At 35.7% G+C, this 22,247-nt stretch overlaps 1 protein-coding gene across 2 annotated transcripts in view; it reads left to right on the top strand.

The window, feature by feature from the left end:
• The window catches only part of dapk2b (death-associated protein kinase 2b), a 35,166-nt gene that overhangs the window by 8,446 nt on the left and 4,473 nt on the right, over positions 1–22,247 (top strand). Inside the window, exons 3-10 of one of the 2 annotated variants that reach the window (XM_016575329.1) lie at positions 11,168–11,389; positions 14,894–15,032; positions 17,687–17,816; positions 17,951–17,999; positions 18,108–18,134; positions 19,218–19,370; positions 19,985–20,030; positions 21,066–21,838. In XM_016575329.1, coding sequence (XP_016430815.1) covers positions 11,168–11,389; positions 14,894–15,032; positions 17,687–17,816; positions 17,951–17,999; positions 18,108–18,134; positions 19,218–19,370; positions 19,985–20,030; positions 21,066–21,710 — 1,411 coding nt within the window. In that variant the 3' untranslated portion in view covers positions 21,711–21,838. Of the gene's footprint in view, positions 1–11,167; positions 11,390–14,893; positions 15,033–17,686; positions 17,817–17,950; positions 18,000–18,107; positions 18,135–19,217; positions 19,371–19,984; positions 20,031–21,065; positions 21,839–22,247 lie in introns of those variants that run through there. The other variant, XM_016575330.1, reaches the window with a different exon arrangement.

The raw sequence follows: 22,247 nt of genomic DNA, 5'->3' as shown, positions 1-22,247 counted from the left end.
TAAGCGCGCTCATTCTTGCGTGTACATATAATTTTATTTTCACCACCTGCAAACTCACAAGGAGCTCATAAAAGGCACTTTACCTCATCGTTGCTCCACGTTTGCCCTCTGCTCATTTTGTTTTGGTTACACCACGTCGTCAAATCATGTCGCATAACGTCGCATCTTGTCATTACTTCCTGTTTTTAGTTCGTTTAGAAGTATTTGTTCCGTGTTGCGTTCATATATCATTCGAACTGCACCAGAGTTCGTTTGGAAGCAGACCGAGACCCATCTTTTTAGCGGTCTTGGTCCGCTTGTTTGTGTGCGCACCAGGGTTCGGATGGCAGCGTTCACACTTACTCAAATGAACCGCACTAACAGAGCAATCGCACCAGGGTTCGTTTTAATCGAACCAAACATGACAAATGTGAACGCACCCTCAATGTATTTTGTGAATCAATCACATTGATCGGATTGTACGTCTGTCTTGCACAGCCTCACTTTCATCTTTCACGTCAAATTAAGTATGGAGTCTAAAGGTCTATAAGCAGGGCTGGATTTACGCATAGGCATTCTAGGCACGTGCCTATGCTCGCTCGTCCAGGGGGGCCCAAACACAATGAAGAGATATGTAATATTTTTTGTTATTCTATGGGCTATCTACAACAGTAAAAGAACCAAAACACCAGAAGACATTGAGCAAACAAATATAACAAACAATAGGGTAACTATTTCCATGTTTTCTACCTTGTTTGTACGGAAATCACGCTTTCTTTCTCCCATTCTCTCTCACACAGATGCACACACAGTGCAGACGTGCACACATGCGGAGACGCGAACAGAAACTTGTCATCAGCGCTGCACCGCGAATTTATCAGTAAAGTAGTTTTGCAGCTGAAAAGCTACATGACATTTCTCAGTAGCGAGGTTCTTGAAGCAGTTTAACTTAAAGATTCGCTATTAGTAGACACTGCTGCTGAACACTGCTGAGAGACGCACAGACGCATGTATTCACATGCGCTTAATCTCTCTCTTCTCTCTCTCTAATAACTGCATTAGCCTGCATATCAATGGCCACGATGAATGTGGCCACGACGCTGGAGCCTATTAATGGAACAGCATTTCTCTATTCTCAAACAAATTAAGACATTCGATTTTTATTGACTGATTGCAAGCGCTTATTGCGATAGAAAACACTGTAACGGTTTCTACTGATTACGAAATATTTTTATTTGCTGGGGTGGTAATATTATATACGCCTATTAATAAGGAAGGGGGGCCCAAAAAAAAGTTTTGCCTATGTCACAATAAGAGGTAAATCCGGCCCTGTCTATAAGATCCAGTCAGTATATATTGCACAGTAATGTCACAGATACCAGTTCCAGCTAGTTTGTTAGTCGACAGGTAAGATAGAGGAAGAGCTCTTATGTAACACATTATACATAGTGATCCTGTTACATTGCTTAACTGTGCTTTTGAGTCAGCGGGCTTTGGCAAATCTGTCTCTTTCATGAGCAAACTTATATTTGGCTAAAACATTCAGTTTATATAGATCTGACGTGCTACTCAGACGGATGATGCCGGATAGCCCTTCATGAACAGCATTTAAAAACTTTCAATTCAGCTTGTTTTACGAGAGAAAAAGCAACGCATGCCATCTTCCCCTTCACTTGAGGTTAAGCAATAGGAGGAAGTGATGAAAGCCACAGAAGATGAGAGAATTAGTGCATTTTTTAGAGTTGATGTGTTTGTGTATGTTTTGACAGGACACTTGATACAATGTGATAGATGGTATTTTATAAATACATGTACTGCATGTGTATCTTTTTTAAGAGATTGTGCAAATCATCCCCATAGCAACAGACTATATGCACAGCTGTTGGTTTATGAGTTTTTTTTTCCAAAATAGCTTACCATATGTTTCTGGTCTGTATCTTTATTGGCTGTTTGCTTATCTGTGAGTCATCATATACTCTATATACAGGGCTGTCGTCATGGGGACAACCAGGGGACAAGAGGGACTCATTAATGTCAACTAAATCTGTTGTTCCAGGCCCCCAATAATTTGATTATGATATTAATGGAGAATCATTTCAAACTTTTCTGCCATCTCAGAGTGAAAGTAATTTTATGAGTCATAGAGTGAACACTGCGATGACTAATACTATAAGTAATCAGCCCGCACATTTGATAACGCACTAGTCAAGACATTTTTGACTCATATTTCAGCAAGTCATGTAGGAAGAGACAGCTGCCTGAGGACTTTAGTCAGAGTGGATGTCATATATAATTTGAAGTAAGCAGAAAAAAGGCTGTAAAGGACAAAAGTACAATCCATTCAATATGTCATACTAAGACTTGATGAAAGATTGAAAACTTTTTTTTACATTTTCAGTGTGCAAAAAATGGAAAATGCTTTATGATTATTTTAACGACACATATGACCTTAAGACATTATAACCAATATAAATGCATCACCTGGGCCAATTAACTGTCCAATATTTGGCAGTAGTGGCATGTATTTTTGGTGAATTTGGACTAAATGTTGTGTAAAATAAGTTGTTATTATTATTTATTTTATTTTTTTATAAGTTTGTATTTTAACTCATTTACTATCATTGAATTGTATTATGTATACACTACTGTTTAAAGGGTGTTTCAATGTTTTTTAAAGAAAAATGCTCACAAAGGCTGCATTTATTAGATAAAAATTGCAGTAAAAACAGCAATATTGTGAAATATTATTACAATTTAAAATAACTGTTTTCTATTTAAATATATTTTAAAATGTAATTTATTCCTGTGATGCAAAGCTGAATTTTCAACATCCTTACTCCAGTCTTTAATGTCACATGATCCATCATTAATTTCATTCAAATTTTCAGGATTCTTTGATAAATAAAAATTTCAAAAGAACAACATTTATTTTTTTAATTACATTTTTTTGTAGCGCTCTAATAGTACTGTCTCTACTGATCAAATGAATGCATCCAGGACCATGATGAATATAAGTATAAATTTATTTCAAAAAATCTTATCAACTCCAAATCCTTGAAACAGTATTGTATACATTATATCTAGATATCAGTATCAGCTAATAAAAACTACCAATAAATGCAACAGTATCTAAATTGTTGCAATGTTCAAATGTATAGATAATGTTTGCAGAAATTGGTCCTGCCTGTGTTTAATGAATTATTGTTTTTATTTGCATTAAATATTTTCTACTAGCCCATTCCCATTAAAACGTTCTGATTTAATATTTTCAAGAACCCATTTCTTTCAAAGCTCAAGGCCAGATATGTAGGTGTCTGACTGCTGAAGTGAACGACAGGTGCTATTGATCCCCACAATGAGCTGATCCAGGGGTATCTGGGTAAAGTTGCCTATTTTAAGCATCCCGTTGTAGTCCTCACAAAACTCCCAGTGCAATAATAGCCATTCTTTGTACGTCAACAAGTTTGAATTAAAAAACAAAAAGTTATTTTTAGCAAAAGAGTTGGAGGGGCGGTAATCTGTCGAAACATCAACGCACATTCCTCGCATTCTTTCCCCCACTGCTGTTTTGCCCAATACTGCCCAAACAAGATGCTTTAATGAAGCGTCTGTTAATGTTTTATTCGCAAAAATCTGTCCAAACTGTTTTGGTCATCTGTCCAAAGTGCTGAAAAGCAAGTATTCGGCAGCTGTGAATTGAAGGAGTTGAAAAGCTGTTATGATAGATTGTGTGGGAGGAATGGCAGTGTGTTCAGTTTGAGAGGATCTCACTGGCAGGATTTCAAAGAAATGACATCCATAATGCAATAATGTTTTATTGTTTTTACACAAAATGGATACTTCCGGTCCTGAAAGCTGATTGGTCAATGAAATATGCATATTTTCCGTTGTGGTGGAAATAAAAACACACACTCTGTTGTTTTAAAATCGCTATTTAACTGAGACCTAGCCCAGATAAAGAATGCATTAACATCTGTTCCATCCTGTTGTCAGAGCAAAGGACACGCTTTTTCATGTATGCACATATGGACACAATGAAACTCAGTGTCATAATGTCCCCTCTGGACCTGCATTTGAATATTGGACTGGCGCCGTTTAGTCAAGCGCACGGCCAGTAAGGCCCACCGGCTAATAACCAGCAGCTGTTGGGAGTGGAAATCCACTGAGACCTCCAGCCTTCAGAAACACAAGCGGGCTTAGAACAGAGACTAGTGGCACACCTGCAATGGGATGCCTCTGTCCACCCTCGGATCGTCTGTAAATCACACCTCTGACAAAGCATGTAATACAGCTTTAAAACAAACCTTGAAGGCATTTGAATGTAAGGTCAGTTTGTGAAGCAGTACTTTGTCCTCGTCAGGAAGTGTTTAAGTGCGGTCACATTTACTGTTATTCATTTCAATTGAAATCAATGCTTTTGGGAATTTCACGTGAGGGTGAAATATTTCCCTATGCAAATTGTGCTACAGGTTCAAGTTGGTTACGTGGATTCGCCTTGTTTGACCAACAGTAAGCTACTTGGTTTGAAAATGATTTCTGTGTGAGCTGTGCTTCATACATTTCGCTAATTTCACCACACCTTAATTGTGTCTTAATACTGATATTGTCATTGTCTAAGTGAAATGTAAAAAAACACATGATATAGTCTAGTAACAGTTATGACACATATAATACATGAAATATGTTTCTAGCTGTTAGTGTTTACAAAAATATTCAGATATTAATCAGAATATGGTCCTATTCCAATTTTATAAGCGTTATGTAACTAAATTTACAACGACTGTTTTTATAGTCTCTTAAAAATCTGCATAAAACAGCTGGAATATTTCTGGTTTAATCAGATTTTTGGGGAATAAACACCTTATTCAGAATATCCACGTAATTTAACTAAACTGTGTATGTCCAAGCAAAGGTAATTTTGGAACATTACAGCTCAAAAAGTCGAGATGTACAATAATACTTAACCAGAATATACATTAATAGAATAGAACTTAATCCGAAAATTTACTTAATCAGTAAATTGCTACAGTATATGATTTGCTTCACACATATGTTGCCTGCACCGTCATGTGTTGTGAATTGAAATGACATTATTGTGGCCTGTGGAGGTGAAATATGCCGCTAATGTGATAAATGGAAAGTCTGCTAAATGACTAAAAGTAAAAGTAAAGTAAAGTAAATGGAAAGAAAACTTGAGAAGCTGAGTTGTTTTGGTCTAGGCTTGTGTTCTCCTGTGGATCTGGAAGAGACCGGGCTGTCCCTCTGGCTACACATTCCAGTTCAGACTGTTTTTGTTTTCCATGCCTTTGCACTGTGTGTGTATGCGTATGGGGGAAAACCTCTTATTATGTAGGCCCCTCTGAGCTCTCTGTGGACAACCCGACCCTTTTTTCCAGGCGGAGACCTAGCAGTGTTTGGCGTCCTTGTATCTCTGTGGGTTATGGGTTGTTAAAGGAACATAGTTATCGATGTGGCCAATAGTCCCTACTGATTTAGCAATCAAACATATTCGGTTCTACTTGCCAAAGGCACTGAACTGTAATGCAATTCTTCTCTTGATTTTATTGCGTTATGTGAACAGAAAACCGTATTAGACACAGTGAGAAAAATGTCCTTTGAGTGAAATAAAAGTTGTTTTCTTTTAAATCAGTGTTTCTTGTCCTAGCAGACACATCTCTCTGTCTTTATTATGTCTGTGTTTTTGCAAACAAACAAACAAACAGAAAGGTCAGGCAAATTGCCCTTGGCCTTGAGGCTGTGTGCCTTCTGGAAACAAAAAAATAAAGTACCATTTCTGTGGCAAAAGAAGGAAAACTTTTCTTTGAAAAAAGTAGAAATAAAATACAAACAAACCTGGTTGTGTATGAATTGGTGAATTTTACATAAATGTGGGTCATAATTGACCCCAAAATAAAAATAAGAAATTGTATTTTTCTACACCATTTTCAAAACATTAAAATTATTTGAATTGTGACATTTTCATGACAGTCAAGCACATTTTCCTCTTTTTTGATTGCTGTAATATACCTGGACATTTTACTTTTGAGTACTTTTTCAGTCTCATTATTGATAGTGATGAATTTTCAGTTAGTTCTAATGTAGTACAGTATTTTATGCTATTATATTTTTTTATTAAATCAGCATAATTTAATATAGTACACTAAATAGTACCCTATAAATATTTAACTTTTTTTTCTCAGAATAATGAGAATGATATTTTAGTGCATTATGATCATGAGAATTAAAGGGACATTATAGGAATATATATATATATATATATAACATTTAAAAATGGTTTGAATGAGAATGAAATGTTATTGCATTGCGATGAGAATTATAGGGAAATGTGCTTATATGTGCTATATATATATCACATCCAAGAAATATATGTACACTCTAAAAAATGCTAGGTTAAATATGACAAACCCAGCGTTTGGGTTGTTTTCAACCAACAGCTGGGTTACATGTTTAACCCAATCGCTGGGTTTGTCCATATTTTACCCAGCGCTGGGTTGTATTTAACCCAGCATTTTTTAGAGTGTAATATATATTTATATTTATGTATAATATAAATAGAAATGTAAATATGTCTTAAATATATATGTGTATGTGTGTGTATTTATATATACATATAAAAATAAACAGTTCACACAATAACACAATATTTTGGATGTGATTAATCGATTTGACAGCCCTAATCTATATAATATAATATATAATAAACAATTGAATAAAAACATACATTTATATATATTTACATTTATTACTCTGTAGCACTGCCCATCATCACAGAAAACACTAGCAGGTAGAAGAGGAAAAGGGTGGCGTCTAAAATTAGCCCGGTTCCAATGATAACACAGACACAGCCATATACACAGCCTATCACAGCCTTATGGAAGCTCTCAGTGGGGCTTCATGTGAAACACAGGGAAAAAACTGGCTGCAATCATGGTCTAATCATCTGCTCGCTGTGCATAATCCACACAGCCTATTTTCACAGCGCATTCAGAACTCGATGCATGAACAAGAACAGCAGGTGACAAACAGAGCTTTAGTCTGCAGCATGGCATCGTATTTTTATATACTTTCCATGTGAGGTCAGAGAAAGGGGAACAGGAACACAGACGCACAGTACTATGAAGAATCAAAGACCCACAAAGTTGTTGTAAGATATTCTTATCTATAACTGAATGAACAGTCAACATGAAACATTTAATGTAACATTTAATAAATGGCATAAGACTAAAACACAGTCATCTATTTCCAAAGTCTACTGTGGTCTGCTAGAAGACATTCCTACTAATGACGATGTTTAGAAACCTTGCTAAACATCCCGTGCATTTCACAGTGAAGACATCATCCCTCGTTTTTCTTTCCCCCCTCATCCTGCTGTCTGTTTCCCTCTAATCCCTCTTCTCTGTGACGGTACAGATCGTCTGGCACGAGCACTAGAGGAGTTTATAGAGGACAGTTATTTTCTGGTCACAGCTGATAATGAGCCGGGCCAAATGCACATCCGCAGACGTGAGGCATGATGTCAAGAGCGGCTCGCTTAGTCAGCTTACATGCAGTCCGTCTAGATCTGCGGTCTTGTTAGACTCATAGTCGGATATAGTCGTGACTCAGAGACACTTCCTAAATCTGTTGACTTCATGTGCTGCCTGTCCATGTGCATCAGGAATGCATTTCTGTATTAAGACAAATAAAGGAGTTTAAACTTAAAAGGCACTGACCACCCTATCTGTTAGATTTAAAAGTAAATGTTGTTTTTGTTGCTGTACTTTTAAGACTTTGTTTCTATATGTACATGATCTCTGTTGTGATTGGCCAAGTTGCTGAATAATGAGAAGGCCATTATATAATACTGTAGAAAGGTTTGGGGTCACCATATACATACATACATATAGTTCCATATACATACATACATGCATACATAAAGAAAATTGTTCTTATCTCACAATTAGACTTCAGAACTGCGAGTTTAATTTTGAGTTATCATCTCACAATTCAGTTATTTTTTCTCAGAATTGTAGAAGAAAATTCACAATTATTTGCAATTTAATTGCGTTAAATTTACCAAAAATGACAGTAAAGACATTTGTAATATTCAGAGGCTAAAAAGATTTCTATTTTAAATACAGTTCTTTTAAACTTTCTATTAATAAAAAAAAAAATCCTGAAAAAATGGATTACTGTTTCCAAATATTTTTTTTAATATTGATAATAATCAAATCAGCATATTAAAATGATTTATGAAGGATCATGTGACACTAAAGACAGGAGTAATGATGCTGAAAATTCAGCTTTTCATCACAGGAATAAATTGCATGCATAAAATATATTAAAATAGAAAACAGTTATTATAAATTGCAATATTTCTGTTTTTATTGTGTTTTTGATCAATAAATGAGCATAAGAGACTTTCAAAAGCATAAAAAAATACAGACTTAATCTTTTGAATGGTACTAGTGCCTGTGCTTTGGCTTTCAGAGGTTTTTTAATTACATATTGTTTTTATTCCATATTGTTTTAGCAGCAGTTTGATTTAGCATTTAAAGTTTTATTTAACTGAAAATGCATAGAAAATTCACAATTATTTGCAATTTAATTGCGTTAAATTTACCAAAAATGACAGTAAAGACATTTGTAATATTCAGAGGCTAAAAAGATTTCTATTTTAAATACAGTTCTTTTAAACTTTCTATTAATAAAAAAAAAAATCCTGAAAAAATGGATTACTGTTTCCAAATATTTTTTTTAATATTGATAATAATCAAATCAGCATATTAAAATGATTTATGAAGGATCATGTGACACTAAAGACAGGAGTAATGATGCTGAAAATTCAGCTTTTCATCACAGGAATAAATTGCATGCATAAAATATATTAAAATAGAAAACAGTTATTATAAATTGCAATATTTCTGTTTTTATTGTGTTTTTGATCAATAAATGAGCATAAGAGACTTTCAAAAGCATAAAAGCACTTAATCTTTTGAATGGTACTAGTGCCTGTGCTTTGGCTTTCAGAGGTTTTTTAATTACATATTGTTTTTATTCCATATTGTTTTAGCAGCAGTTTGATTTAGCATTTAAAGTTTTATTTAACTGAAAATGCATGTTAACAAGTCTGTCATTGTACTAAATGATAATATGGTTGTTAAGCCAAGATCATGCCGATTTATTGCCTAATGTTAGAATGAATGAATGGAATGAAGGATAGATTATATCTATGATTGGTTGGAATATGTCTACAGTACTTGATAAAATGAACACTTTTTATTTTAAAAGAGCAATTTTATTTTTTCTATTGTATGACCCCCTTTAAAACCTTTTAAACTTTCTTTCTGGACTGGAATCTGGAATCTGGAATCTGGAAACATGAATCAGTATCTGTGCATCCCTACTTTAATGTATCCTTTCTACCCACTGTCTACACAAACCAACAAATAACATGAGCAGCATGTGTCGACTCGGGAGATATTGTTTGAAATGTTCAAAGCGTGTGTGAGGAAGCAAAAGCGTCTTTGACACAGAAGTGGTGGGTGGGTGGCATTCCTCTTTTCTGTCTCTCTCCTCTCTGAGAGCGTTTTCCTCCCACACTGTGACCCCAGTTGGCACGCACTTCCCTGCGGCAGGATTTCCTCTCAGGCTTTCGCTATGCAAGAAACGTTCTGTTCCAAGATTCTATAGGGAGCTCGAGTACAAACCATCCTTGTAGACATATTTCAGCATTAAAGATCCAACACATAATTGATTGTTCAGTTCAACAGCACAAACCCAATGGGTTTCACAGGCTAAAAGCAAAGCTATGCCAAGTTACTAAATACTGAATATGCATTGATATGTGAATGTGGGCGTGCATATGTTAATGTACTTGTGATGTTAGTTGCATGTACCCTTGATAAAAAGAGTCTCTGTAATTAAACTGCAACATGTGATGATTTATGTTGCACACGATGCAGCTTATAGAGCTAAATAGAGCGTATAGAGACCATACTTAGACCGACACTCATTTGGCTCCAGTTAAGTATTTTCTCTTGTTTCTAATGTTACTGCCAGTTGGTGTTGAAGGATTTCAAGCATTTCTGTTTACATTTTAAGGAAATTAAGCATCTAATGTTTTTAAAGAAACTATGTCTCAGTGGTATGTGGTCAACTTATGCGATGAAGAAGTGCACTCTGTGGGTTTGTTTGTTTTTTGTGTGTAAATTCATGTTCAGGCATATAAAAGGCATAAAAAACATATAATGCATATAAAACAGCATTTTAACTTATTTTGCAATTGCAATTTTAAAATAAAAAAAAAAAATAGAATTTATTGAATACAATTTACATATAGAGTTTGAACTAACAGATAAAATGTTGTTGCTACTTTTAATTGTTTAATTAATAATGTTTTGTTACTATTAAATTATTGTGAATTATTGTAAAAAAAATTGTCAAATATAAAAAAACAAACACATGCAGCAAAATAACACATTTATGGGTAAACAACGCAAATGTATTAACAGTTGCAGACCCAAATGTGCATATTAATTTAACCAAATTGTGTTTAATCTACATATCAGATTAAAATTTGTTTCAGTTTGATTTTAAAATTAAGATATACCCAAAAGCGAAACAAAAAATAAAACATTAGTGCCAAATTTCCACCGGTTTGATCCATTTAAAAGTCAATATCTATTCATTTATTCATTCATATATCAGCCAGTCATAGTGATGTGGAGGCACTACCTTCCTTCACAATTCATGCATTTTGTTGTTACATAAACATTTACATCACATATAAAGATCTATATGAGCTCACAGTGAGTTCAAGGGAGAAAAAAGAAAGCACTGGCTTCTACTAAAACTAAATTTGCTAGTGTGGGTTTTGAGCACTGTCACTTTATATAAATGAATGGTTTATACATTGTTCCGAATGTTCGTTTGGTTTTATTCTTGTGCAGTCGATAATTTTCTCAACCAAATTTGTTTGAAGAAACTAGAAAATGCTTTAATCCCCTGGAATGTTTTAATCCTAAAAAACTGACAGATACAATGTGGCAGCTTTTTCTGCTATTGCGTTATTAACCATATCCTGGGGAGATGCATGTTAAATGTGATTACTCAGATCATTCATCATCTGGCTTATTAGACAGAAGAAATTAATGTTTTTCTGTCTCTCTCTCTCTCTCTTACTCAGTGGGCAGTTTGCTATCGTGAAGCACTGTAAAGAGAAGAGTACGGGTGTGGAATATGCTGCAAAGTTCATAAAGAAGCGGCAGAGTCGGGCGAGCCGGAGAGGCGTTCGGCGAGAGGAGATCGAGAGAGAGGTGGACATCCTACAGGATCTCCAGCATCCCAACATCATCACGTTGCACGACGTTTACGAGAACCGCACTGACGTGGTGCTCATCCTGGAGCTGTGAGTGAGAACTCATCCTTCTACACCGTTTGTGAGAGCTACAATTACCCACTCACACAGATGTCCTCACTCTATAGGGGCCATATCCTGAACCTTTTCATCTGCTTCCCTAAGCCAAATTCAAGGCTTTATGTCAATAAAAAGAGACAATTTAATTTAGTTTTTACTCAACCACTTCCATTTTATCTCTATGAAAGCCTGTTTCCAACATGGCATAAAAAATAGATAAGATATATATCTATTATAAACATATATATATATATATATATACATGAAGGGGGAGGGTTGAGAAACTCTGAAAGCGCGCTGCATGAATCTCTAGTGAATGCTAGCCAGCCATATAAATGCAAGGCAGTAAGCTCACTGGCTGCATATGCAGCATGAACCAATCGGCTTGTGCCAAGTCGTTTAACTCTCTGAATATCATCAGTTAAGTTAACAAACATCAGCCTGCGCCATCTAGAGTTTCATGACTAAACTATATATTTATATTGAAAAAGTTTCAATTCAGTCTATCTTTTTTTTTCCCCATTTTAACATGGATTTTTATGGAGACCGGCCGTAGATGTCAGGCAAGATGGCGGATAGCAGCGGCGGCACATAATATCCACTTTCTGATTGGTCAGATCGCCTGTCAGTCAAGCTCCTTGCAAATGGTCAATTGCAATTCAGAATTTTATAATTTATCTCGTAATTATGACTTTTTTCTCGCAATTGCGAGTTTATATCTCAAAATTCTTACTTTTTTTCTTTGCAATTCTGAGAAATATATCTAGATACAAAGAAATATATATCTGAGAAATATATAAACATAGAATTGCAAGATATAAACTCAGAATTTTGACTTTTTTTACTCAAAATTGCGAGATATAAACTTGAATTTGTGAGTCATAATGTCAAAACGGTGATATAAATTGCGAGTTACAAAGCCATAATTGCAGGATATAAACTCGCAATTGTCAGAAATAAAGTCAGAATTGCATTTCTGGATTTTTTTCTCACATTTGTGAGTTTATGTCTTGCAATTCTGACTTTTTTTCTCGCGATTACAAGTTTATATCCTGCACAATTGTGAGTTATAAAGTCTAATTCTGAAAAAATACAAAAAGTCAGCTCACAATTCTGTCATTTTATTACAACTGCTAGTTTATATCTAACAATTCTGGCTTCATAACTTGTAATTGCAAGAAAAAAGTCAGAAGTGTGATATATAAATTTGCAATTGTGAGTAAAAAGTCAGAATTTAGAGATAAAAAGTTGCAATTACCTTTTTATTTTTTATTCAGTGACTGAAACAAGCTTCCATATATCTCTGATCCTTAGAACTAGAAAAGGCTGTTTTTATTACCGCACCTTTAAGATTTCTTAATGTACAGTAAATGAAAAATCCATCAAAATATCAGCTGAATTTGAAGGCCATTTTCAGAAATGTGATAGGAAATCCATTAAAACTATAACAAACTAGGTTGTACATTCAAATCAATGCGAGCTACTGCTTTATTTCAAGTGCGAGTCCTCAAATGACATTGCTCTTTAGTTGACTAATGCCTGCCGCCCTCTTCCAAGAGCTCTTACTCACTGCTGTTTGAACCAGTAGTTCTCTACTTCAGTCTCTTAAGACTTTCTCGAAAGAAGGCTTACCATCTAGTCCTGAACTATAACAGCTGTTTCAGCTACCATTAAACATAACAAACATCTGATTCATTGGATCAGGTGCATTAGAGGACAAAAAAATGGCTGCATGGTGCAGTCTGCATCCCAATTCACATATTCTCCATCCTAAATAGTATGTGGCATCAGGATTAGTGTGTCCCAAATCATTGTACATTGTAAACATTATGCCAAAGGTGCCAAGATAGCATATTACTTCCACTGGATTTCCATACTTTTATGGCTAATATTACTCATGACCCCTTGTGCTATGGAATGGGAGCAGTTTAAACTTCCACGGCCTGTGTGTTTGTCATTCTCTGAATGTGTTGGGGAAGCTGTAGTAAATGTCAGTGCTCTAGAGTTGCTGGGAGGCCCGGCTCAGGTTTACCATGACTGTAATGTGTGCATGGGAGCGTAGAAGCTCAATTAGGGCTAATTGTGGCCTGAATCCAATCAGAACTGTGACTGAATGGACTGTCTGTGACTGTCAGCTGCTCTGCATTTTAAGTGATCTTTCTGGATTAAATACTCGGGCTTCAAAAAGGAGACATAGTGTACTTGTTCAGCTGTGCTGATATGTGACTACTGAAATCTCTGTGAGTGTATGGGAAAGAGATTTCTGCAGAGCTACGATAAAGTGGTTTGATGCTAATGATAAAAAGAGCTGTACTAAGCCATTTTAAGAGCTGCTGTGGTTAAATGTCACAGAGGAAGTTTACTAGTCTATGTTATTGAGATGAACCTCTCTGCATGTGTGAGATATACTGCGTGCACTCTGTCAGGAGGCCATTTTTGTTTAGATTAATAAATAGATTTTAACAATGATCGTAGGACTGAGGATTTTTTCCTCAGCTTTATTAGAAATATGCTTTATTAGAAATATTCAAATAATTAAATTGCAATATACAAATAATGTCCAATTATAAAAATAGCCACAGGGATGAAGGGATGAATGAATGAATGAATGAATGAACATACATTAAAAACAGATAAGTGATTATTAGTAGTAATAGTATAGTAATAGTATAAGTAAAAGTAATAGTATAAATGTATGAAAAAATAAATATTAATCAAATAATCAGTCAAGTTAGATAAGTAAACATGAATTAAATGCATATTGTATAAAAATATTATGTAATATATAAATATTACATTGATAAATAAATCAGTTCATCAAACATAAATATTTTATTAATGCTTCAAAAATGTAGTTTTTTTCTCAACCAACTTTATTAGAAATATACATCACTTACATAATTCAATTACAATATACAATATGATATCCAATTATTAAAAAAAGAAGCCACAGCGATGGATGGATGGATAAAATAATAATTACATAAATTAAAGTCAATAAGTATCTACATAAATAAACATGAATTAAATGCATATTATATAGGCTACATACACTGATAAATAAGTAAATAAATAAATGTTTTTCAAACAAAACGTATTTTAAGCTATTTTTCATGCTTTGAATTTTTTTTCTCATCTTTATTAGAAATATACATAATTTAATACAATACAATATCCAATTATAAAAAAAGTGAAAATGTCACCGGGAAAAATAAATAAATATGAAGCAGCTAAATGGATATTAATCAGATAAATGAGTAAGTAAATGTCAATCAGATAAATATTAAATAGATAAGTATTTGTTTACATTTCTTAAACAATTTTTTTTAGTCTAATAAATAATGCTTTATTATGACATCAACTGATTACAACCGACACAGCAAATTTAAAGTCAGCTTCTTACGTTGGCTGCATGACTGCATCTTTGAATATGTCTGTTGGTTTGCGTGTTAGACAGGCAAACCACTTCTAACCAGTGGAAATGTCATTTTTCAGTGTTTCAGGAGGCGAGCTCTTCGACTTCCTGGCTCAGAAGGAGTCGCTGTGTGAAGAGGAAGCCACAGAATTCATCAAACAGATCCTCAACGGAGTTCAGTACCTGCACTCCAAGAAAATTGTACATTTTGACCTGAAGGTACAAAACAAGTTTTGTCCACGCCTGTCTGAGAGATCCGGAGTCAGTCGTATAGCTTCCTATAAATGGCTTGGTTGTGGAGGCGAGAAACAGCTATAATGGTCACCATGGCAACAGTTTAGCTCTTCCTCAAGCAGAGGTGAATTGGCCTTTTCTGAAGAACAATCGGGTCTGTTGCATGGCAACACCTGAAACTTTGTATGACAAAATAGCTATTCACTTTTCTAAGACCTGCCATTGTACTGTTTCTTGGGAATGCATACATGACCCTGTTTCTGTCAACCGTCTGGAAATTCCTTCCTTTCACTCTTTTCAGCTTATAAACAGCTTCCTCTCCTAATGACAGCTCTAACTAATCGCTGTGCTGAACACCGTCCCATCATGGGCTGAGATTGTATGTGTGTTTGCACCCCATTCCCATGTTTTTCGTCCCGGCTGGCCTGGGTCCAGACATTCTAACACAAGGTTATCAGCGGCACATGATGAGACATGTCACCCACGCTGTTCTCTGCCATAATCTCCATCCTGTTTTTATAAGTGCTGCATCTCCATAGTCGCCAGCGCACGCTTGAGCTCTACAAGGCCAGCCGGAGACACTAAAAAGATATTACTTTAGCTAACTGCTTCTCTTGCTCCAGTTAGCACATGCTAACTGCTATGTAAACAGAACGTACCATGCTGAAATAATTGGTAGCCTATTAGTCAGGACATAACAGTGACTAATTGCAGTATATCACTGGATATTCGCTTAGCATGAAGGCCTTTTTACACAAACACGAATGTTCGGCGCGAATGTATTTATATGCTAGCTGCTATGTAAACAAAAACAGCTGTTCATTCAAATGAATGCATTTATCTTACTGAATATTCACTTTCATCTGTGAATAGGCTCACTCAAAGGTATTACCCAGATAGCACACTGTTAAAGATCGCTTGATCTGGAAAGCATCTGCTGTGTACAAACATCTGACAGATGTCTATAAGATATCAGTTTTACATACATTCCAAATCATAAAATCTTAAAGACATCTAATATATGTCTAGTTGACATCTGATAGGAAGCGTCCAACAGACGTATTGCAGATGAGCAAACACTAAAAAATACGTCTTGCAGATGTCAAATACACTTCTCCGTGATGTACGTGTGCTATCAGGGAACTTTCATAACTATATTTCGCTTACTTCAATTAACATTCCTAAAAATAGCTAATTTAGCTAACAAAGATTTAGAAAGTAGCCATTGACTAATTAGGTTACTGGATATTAGCGTAACATAACTCCCTCTCTTGCTCAAAACATATGCTAACTGCTATTTGAACAAAAACTTGTCATTCTATGCTTACGAAAAAGTTATTTTAGCTAACAGCTAAATTCAGTGATTTGGGAAGTAGCCAGCTCACTAGATATTAGCTTAGCTTAGCATAACACACTCTCATGTTCAAAATAACATATGCTAACTGATAGCCTATGTAAACAAAACATGTCCTGCCTCAAAAAAGAAAATAACTATTTTAGCTAACAGCTAAATTATGAGATTTAATATAGCCACTAATTAGGTCACTGGATAAGCTCCGACTTCCAGAGGACACAGCCTCCAAAATGAGACGCAGCTATGTCTCACACTCAAAAAGATATTAGCATAGCATAACTTTCTTAGTCAAAACATATTTACTGATAGGTTGAGAAAACGCACCATCACAAAAAGATTGTTTCTAAAAAGTAGCTATTTTATCTATCAGCTAAATTCAGAGATTTCGCAAGTAGCCAGTAAATAGGTCGCTAACATAGGCCTATATATAGTTTTCTCGCCTTTCTTTTCACATTGATTAGGAGGCAAATCTGTATTTGTACATCCTAGACATGGCACAATTCCTACAGGAGCATGGTGTGTGTCCTCCTCCACACTTGAAGTCAGCTGGATGTCTCTTTTCACCTCTTGAGTATGTAGAGGCATTAATATGGGAACATAACAGGTGTTGAGTCCCACGCAACGTCCCTCAGAATTACATGAAACCTTCAGCCACTTCATCAGCATGCAAACTGCTGAGGTGGAGGTTAACGTTGATTAGCCAGACACACATATGACAAGCAGCATTTGCTGAGATGAACTTGAAAATAGAAAGCTTGTATTTCCATCGCTGTTTTCATTGTCATGGACAATACAAAAATGGTTTGCAAGACTACAATGTGTTTTGTGAACTCAAGATGTTTCAATTTCACTTTTTCTCATTTCAGTTACATTTTCCTCCCAATTTAGTCGCATAGAACTGAAGTGTTTCCCACTTGATTGTAGAATTTAGTTTTTTTAGAACTATAGATCATGTAAATGTATAATATAGAACAAACAATATCCAGTTATAAAAATATCAAACATTCCATGGGGAAATTAAATTAAATTAAATTACATTTTAAATTACATTTTAAATTAAATATCAACCAAATAATTGAAATTATGAATCAGATAATCAAGTACATAAATATGAAATTAACAGTTCACATGTTCACATAATCGTTTGAAATTTAATCAAATGTAGTAATAAACAAGAATTGTGAATAATTAATGACCAGCTCAATACCGTCATACAGTGACACTCATAATGTCAATGGAAATGTAAATTGATTACATTTTAATTGGAAATGTATTTGGTTTTCAGCCTGAAAATATCATGCTGCTGGATAACAATATCCAACTGCCGCGGATTAAACTTATCGACTTTGGTTTGGCGCATAGGATCAAGGACGGAGTGGAGTTCAAAAACATTTTTGGGACTCCAGAATTTGTTGGTAAGTTCAACAGTTCATGAAGTAAAATGCAAAGTAAGTGTCAGATGCTGAAAATCTCTACCATCTTTGGACATCTCACATGGTTGTTATGAATGAAATGTATAGCTGATGCCTCTAACCTGGTTTATTTTCAGCTCCAGAGATAGTCAACTATGAGCCTCTGGGATTAGAGGCGGACATGTGGTGAGAACTCTTTTAAGCACATCACGCTTTGTACTTTACATACAGTAAGCGTCAATACTCGACTATGGCTTAACCATGTGCTCTCTTCCACCCCTCTGTTTCCTCTAGGAGCATCGGAGTCATCACATACATCCTGTGAGTATGAATGGAGGAATGTGGATTCCTCCTTCTCTGACAGGACATCCAGACATTCATAGACATTCCACAGAATGATTGATAGATTCCATTGAGTTCCATACACAGGTCACATGCTGAACAAAAGTATTGATGAAGCACACTGGTGAATAATGAATGAGAGGTTCTCATAATGGGACACAATAATGCTGCACCCATTGCCAAAGTGAATATGACCAGGATTCTTTTATTATTCCTAATAATGTTCATTTCCATAAAGGGTGTAACATTATTTTTTATTAATTTATTAATATCTGATCACACCCAAGATACTCAGTTTATGCTCAGTTTGTAGGTCGTTTTTGTTTAGATTAATAAATCTGACAATCATTTTGTAGAACTGAGATGATTTTCTCTCTCAACTTCTTTATTTGAAATATACATCACCTAAATTTTAAATATAGTAGAATAAACAATATCCAATTATAAAAATAGTTTTAAATGCCCTGTAATGCAGTAGTTTATGGAATAGTTTACAGTTGCAATAGTTTAAAATGACACTGCCATTCAAAAGTTTGGGGTCAGTGAGATTTTTAAAATGTTTTTGAAATACAGTAATTTATAATTAATGATTATATTCATAATTAAATATATAACTATTTTTTGTAAATGTAATTATTAAAAAGTATTATTAAATAAGTATTATTAAACAAATAACTAAGAATTACTAATAAATAAATATGTATTATTAAATAAAAACTGAATAAGTATTATTAAATAATAATTTTTAAATAAATAAATATTGAGCAGATAAATTAATATGAATGACAGGTATTAAATAAATATGGAATTAACATGAATGTAGCAATAAACCATAAACGTGAATAATGAGGGACAGGTTGAGCCTTGGGCTGTCAGACAGCGGCACCCATACTGTTACACCCATTGCCAGTATGAACATAATTATGGCACTTAACAGCTGTCGGATACATGAACTACGGGAGCACGTGTTTGGATTCCACTATCGGATCAGTTTCAGGAATTAATTAACAGGAATTTCCAATGTGCTTCCACATAGGTCAAGTATTTGTCTTTCTGTTTCAGATTAAGTGGGGCATCGCCGTTCCTGGGCGACTCCAAGCAGGAAACTCTTGCAAACATCTCAGCAGTGAACTTTGAATTTGATGAGGAGTTCTTCGGCAGCACCAGTGAACTGGCCAAAAGCTTCATCAGACAGCTGCTGGTGAAAGATACGAGGTGAGAGGTCAAATCAGGGTTCAGCTGAACAACAGTGAAGGCTTCAGCAAGACTTTGGGGCCTTTTTGGGGGGAACAAATGAGTCTAAGTGGGATTTGTTATTCTTTTAAAATGGAAAAAACAGGAAATCCCAGTTTTATGTAGTTTTCTTATTGCAAAAATGTCAACAATTCTGTGTTTTTCTGTCAATATGGGGTGCTGTGTGTACATTAATGAGGAAAAAAAATGAACTTAAATGATTTTAGCAAATGGCTGCAATATAACAAAGAGTGAAAAATTTAAGGGGGTCTGAATACTTTCCGTACCCACTGTACATCAAAACAATAGGATTCTGTCACTGGCCTTTTTAATTGACACTATTGGGCAGGTATGAGCATGCAATTTTCATTACTGCCACATTTAATACGTTAAATATTCTGTATCTGTCATGTTCTACGATGACGTCTCACAGATCAAGTGTTTATTAAGGCATGCGTAGACTTGCTACATATATGTCTAAATGAAGTTTCTACCTTACATTTCTCTCAGTTTCTCTGTTTTCTTTGTCTTTTGATGTTTTGAAGTTGTTCTTTTGCATTTACCTTCAGTTTGCTTTGTGTTTGTTTTCTTTGCAGAAAGAGGCTTAAAATACAAGACGCACTCAACCACCCCTGGATTAAGGTAACCACTTGGATTAAGTCGGAAACATGCACAGTTGAAAACATGTTTATCTACTGTTATGTGGCTTTTTTGAAATTAATGCTTCTTACTGCCATTATACCATACACAAGTGTTGAACTTTACTCTGCTGGTTTGTACAGAATGAACTGACCTCGGGTTTTACACACATCATTAAGACACACATGGCAGCTTTAATATCACATATGCCTCTCTCTACTCTACATGAATTATAAAATTATAGGCAAAGTTCACCCAAAAGTAAAAAGTGTTGTCATTTACTCACCCTCATGTGTTTCAAGCTTGTATGACTTTCTTTATTTCTTCTGTCCCTGTTGATAAAACCAGCATATGCTGGTTAGGTATGTTTTAAAGCATGGAAGCTGGTTTGAGCTGGTTTAAGATGGTTATAAGCTGTTTAACAGCTGGTCCTGAGCAGGAGCTCATAATAAGCTCATAATAAGCTTATAACCAGCTCAGGACGAGCTTAAACCAGCTCATGACCAACTAAGGACCAGCTTAAACCAGCATACGCTGTTATTTTCAACAGGGGTGGAAAACAGATGAAGATATTTAAGAAGTGTTTTAGTTTTGTCCATACAGTGGGGTCCAATGTTGTCTTGGACCCTGTTAACTTTCATTTAATCGGAAAAAACAGTTGAAACATCCCTAAAAAGACTTAAAACTCCTTAACATGACACAAGGGTGAGTAAATGATGCCAAAAGTATCATTCTTGGGTGAACTATCCCAAATCCAAACAGCAAATCCTGGTATTACCTTGTTGGCCAACTACTAGATGCATGTATGCATGCAAGTCTTCATAATGGAAGCAATTGCATGTTGATGAATTCTTCTAATCGACGACTGAATCCTGTGTGTACCATGCTGTTCTCCTCATCCTAACATCCCGAGACCAGCATTAACTCCTCCTGCCTGGATCTGCTGCTTACTTGTGCGAGAGTTGAGTGCTTTGTCATCCTGGTGAAAAAGCGAACTAGCTTCTTACTCGTTCTTCCTCCTAATTTCTCTATGCGAAGAACCATGAGCAGCCAGAGGACAACAGTGCCACCGTAGAGGTGCAAACACAAGTGGAATCGCAGCAGCTGAAGACCAAACGCCTGAAAGAGTACACCATTCAATCCCACTCCAGCATGCCACCCAACAACACCTATGTCAACTTTGAGCGTTTCGCCAATGTTCTGGAGGACATCTCGTTGGTGGAAATGGGTCTCAAAAATGTGGCTCAGAAGCGTGAATCCCTTCAGGATGATGTTGAGGCTCTTCTCTCCATCTACATTGAGAAGGAAGCTTGGTATAAAGAGGAAAGCGAAAGAATTCGGCAGGAGCTCTCACAGGTGCGCTACGAGTTTCGTAAAGCGGAGGCGTTGAGGAAAGGCCTCCAGGAGGACTTGAGGACAACCGACGACAGCTTAGCCAGCATCGACAGTCGCTACCTGACTAGAGAAGCCCACCTGAGCTCCCTCAGACAGGAGCTGAACGCAGAACTCAGATGGTTGCAGGAGGTTATGGGGTCACTAAACGGAGAGGCTGGGAACAAGGGGTTCGGATCCATTTCAGCTCTGAACAATGAGGTGAACGAGGCCCTGAAGGAGCTCCTGAGCAGGGCCTGTGGTGGCGATCTACGTCCTCAAGCGCAGCCAGACATCTCTGAGTCTAGCTAGTGGAGATTAAACTGCAGTTGCAATACAATGAATTAGAAGCAGGATGTGAATTCAGAGGCATGGCTGATAGAGTAGCAATGTTAACCATTGTAAAAAAAAAATTCTGTTTGTCCCTTAACATTTTGGGCAATAGTAATATTTTAAAAGCTTTAAAGATTTATTTAAAAGAATATTTCACCCATTTACTCATGCTCATGTCATTCCAAGCCTGTATAGGAATACAAAAGATGATTTTTTGAGAAATGCCACAGTGTTTTGTTGTCCAGTCGTAACAAAGAATGTTTGGTTACGAACATTCTTCAAAATATCTTCTTTTGTGTTCTACAGAAGAAAGAAAGCCTTACAGGTCTAAAATGGCATGAGGGTAAGTAAATAATGACAGAATTTGGGTGAACTTTCCCTTTAAATTCTAAAGACCTTTACTGAAGCCTAATTAATATTCATAAGCTAGGCTGATAAGGTTAAAAATGCCTATGGCCTTGGCGCCAATAGCCTTGTGGGCAGCTCGCCAACATATAGCGCTGTTGCGCTTCGGGC

This window comes from Sinocyclocheilus rhinocerous, unplaced genomic scaffold (assembly GCF_001515625.1).
Source record: "Sinocyclocheilus rhinocerous isolate Xijiao unplaced genomic scaffold, SAMN03320098_v1.1 scaffold204, whole genome shotgun sequence".
NCBI lineage: Eukaryota > Metazoa > Chordata > Actinopteri > Cypriniformes > Cyprinidae > Sinocyclocheilus > Sinocyclocheilus rhinocerous.
The sequence above is the reverse complement of the archived record's forward strand: the minus strand, read 5'-3'. Positions and strand labels throughout refer to the sequence as shown.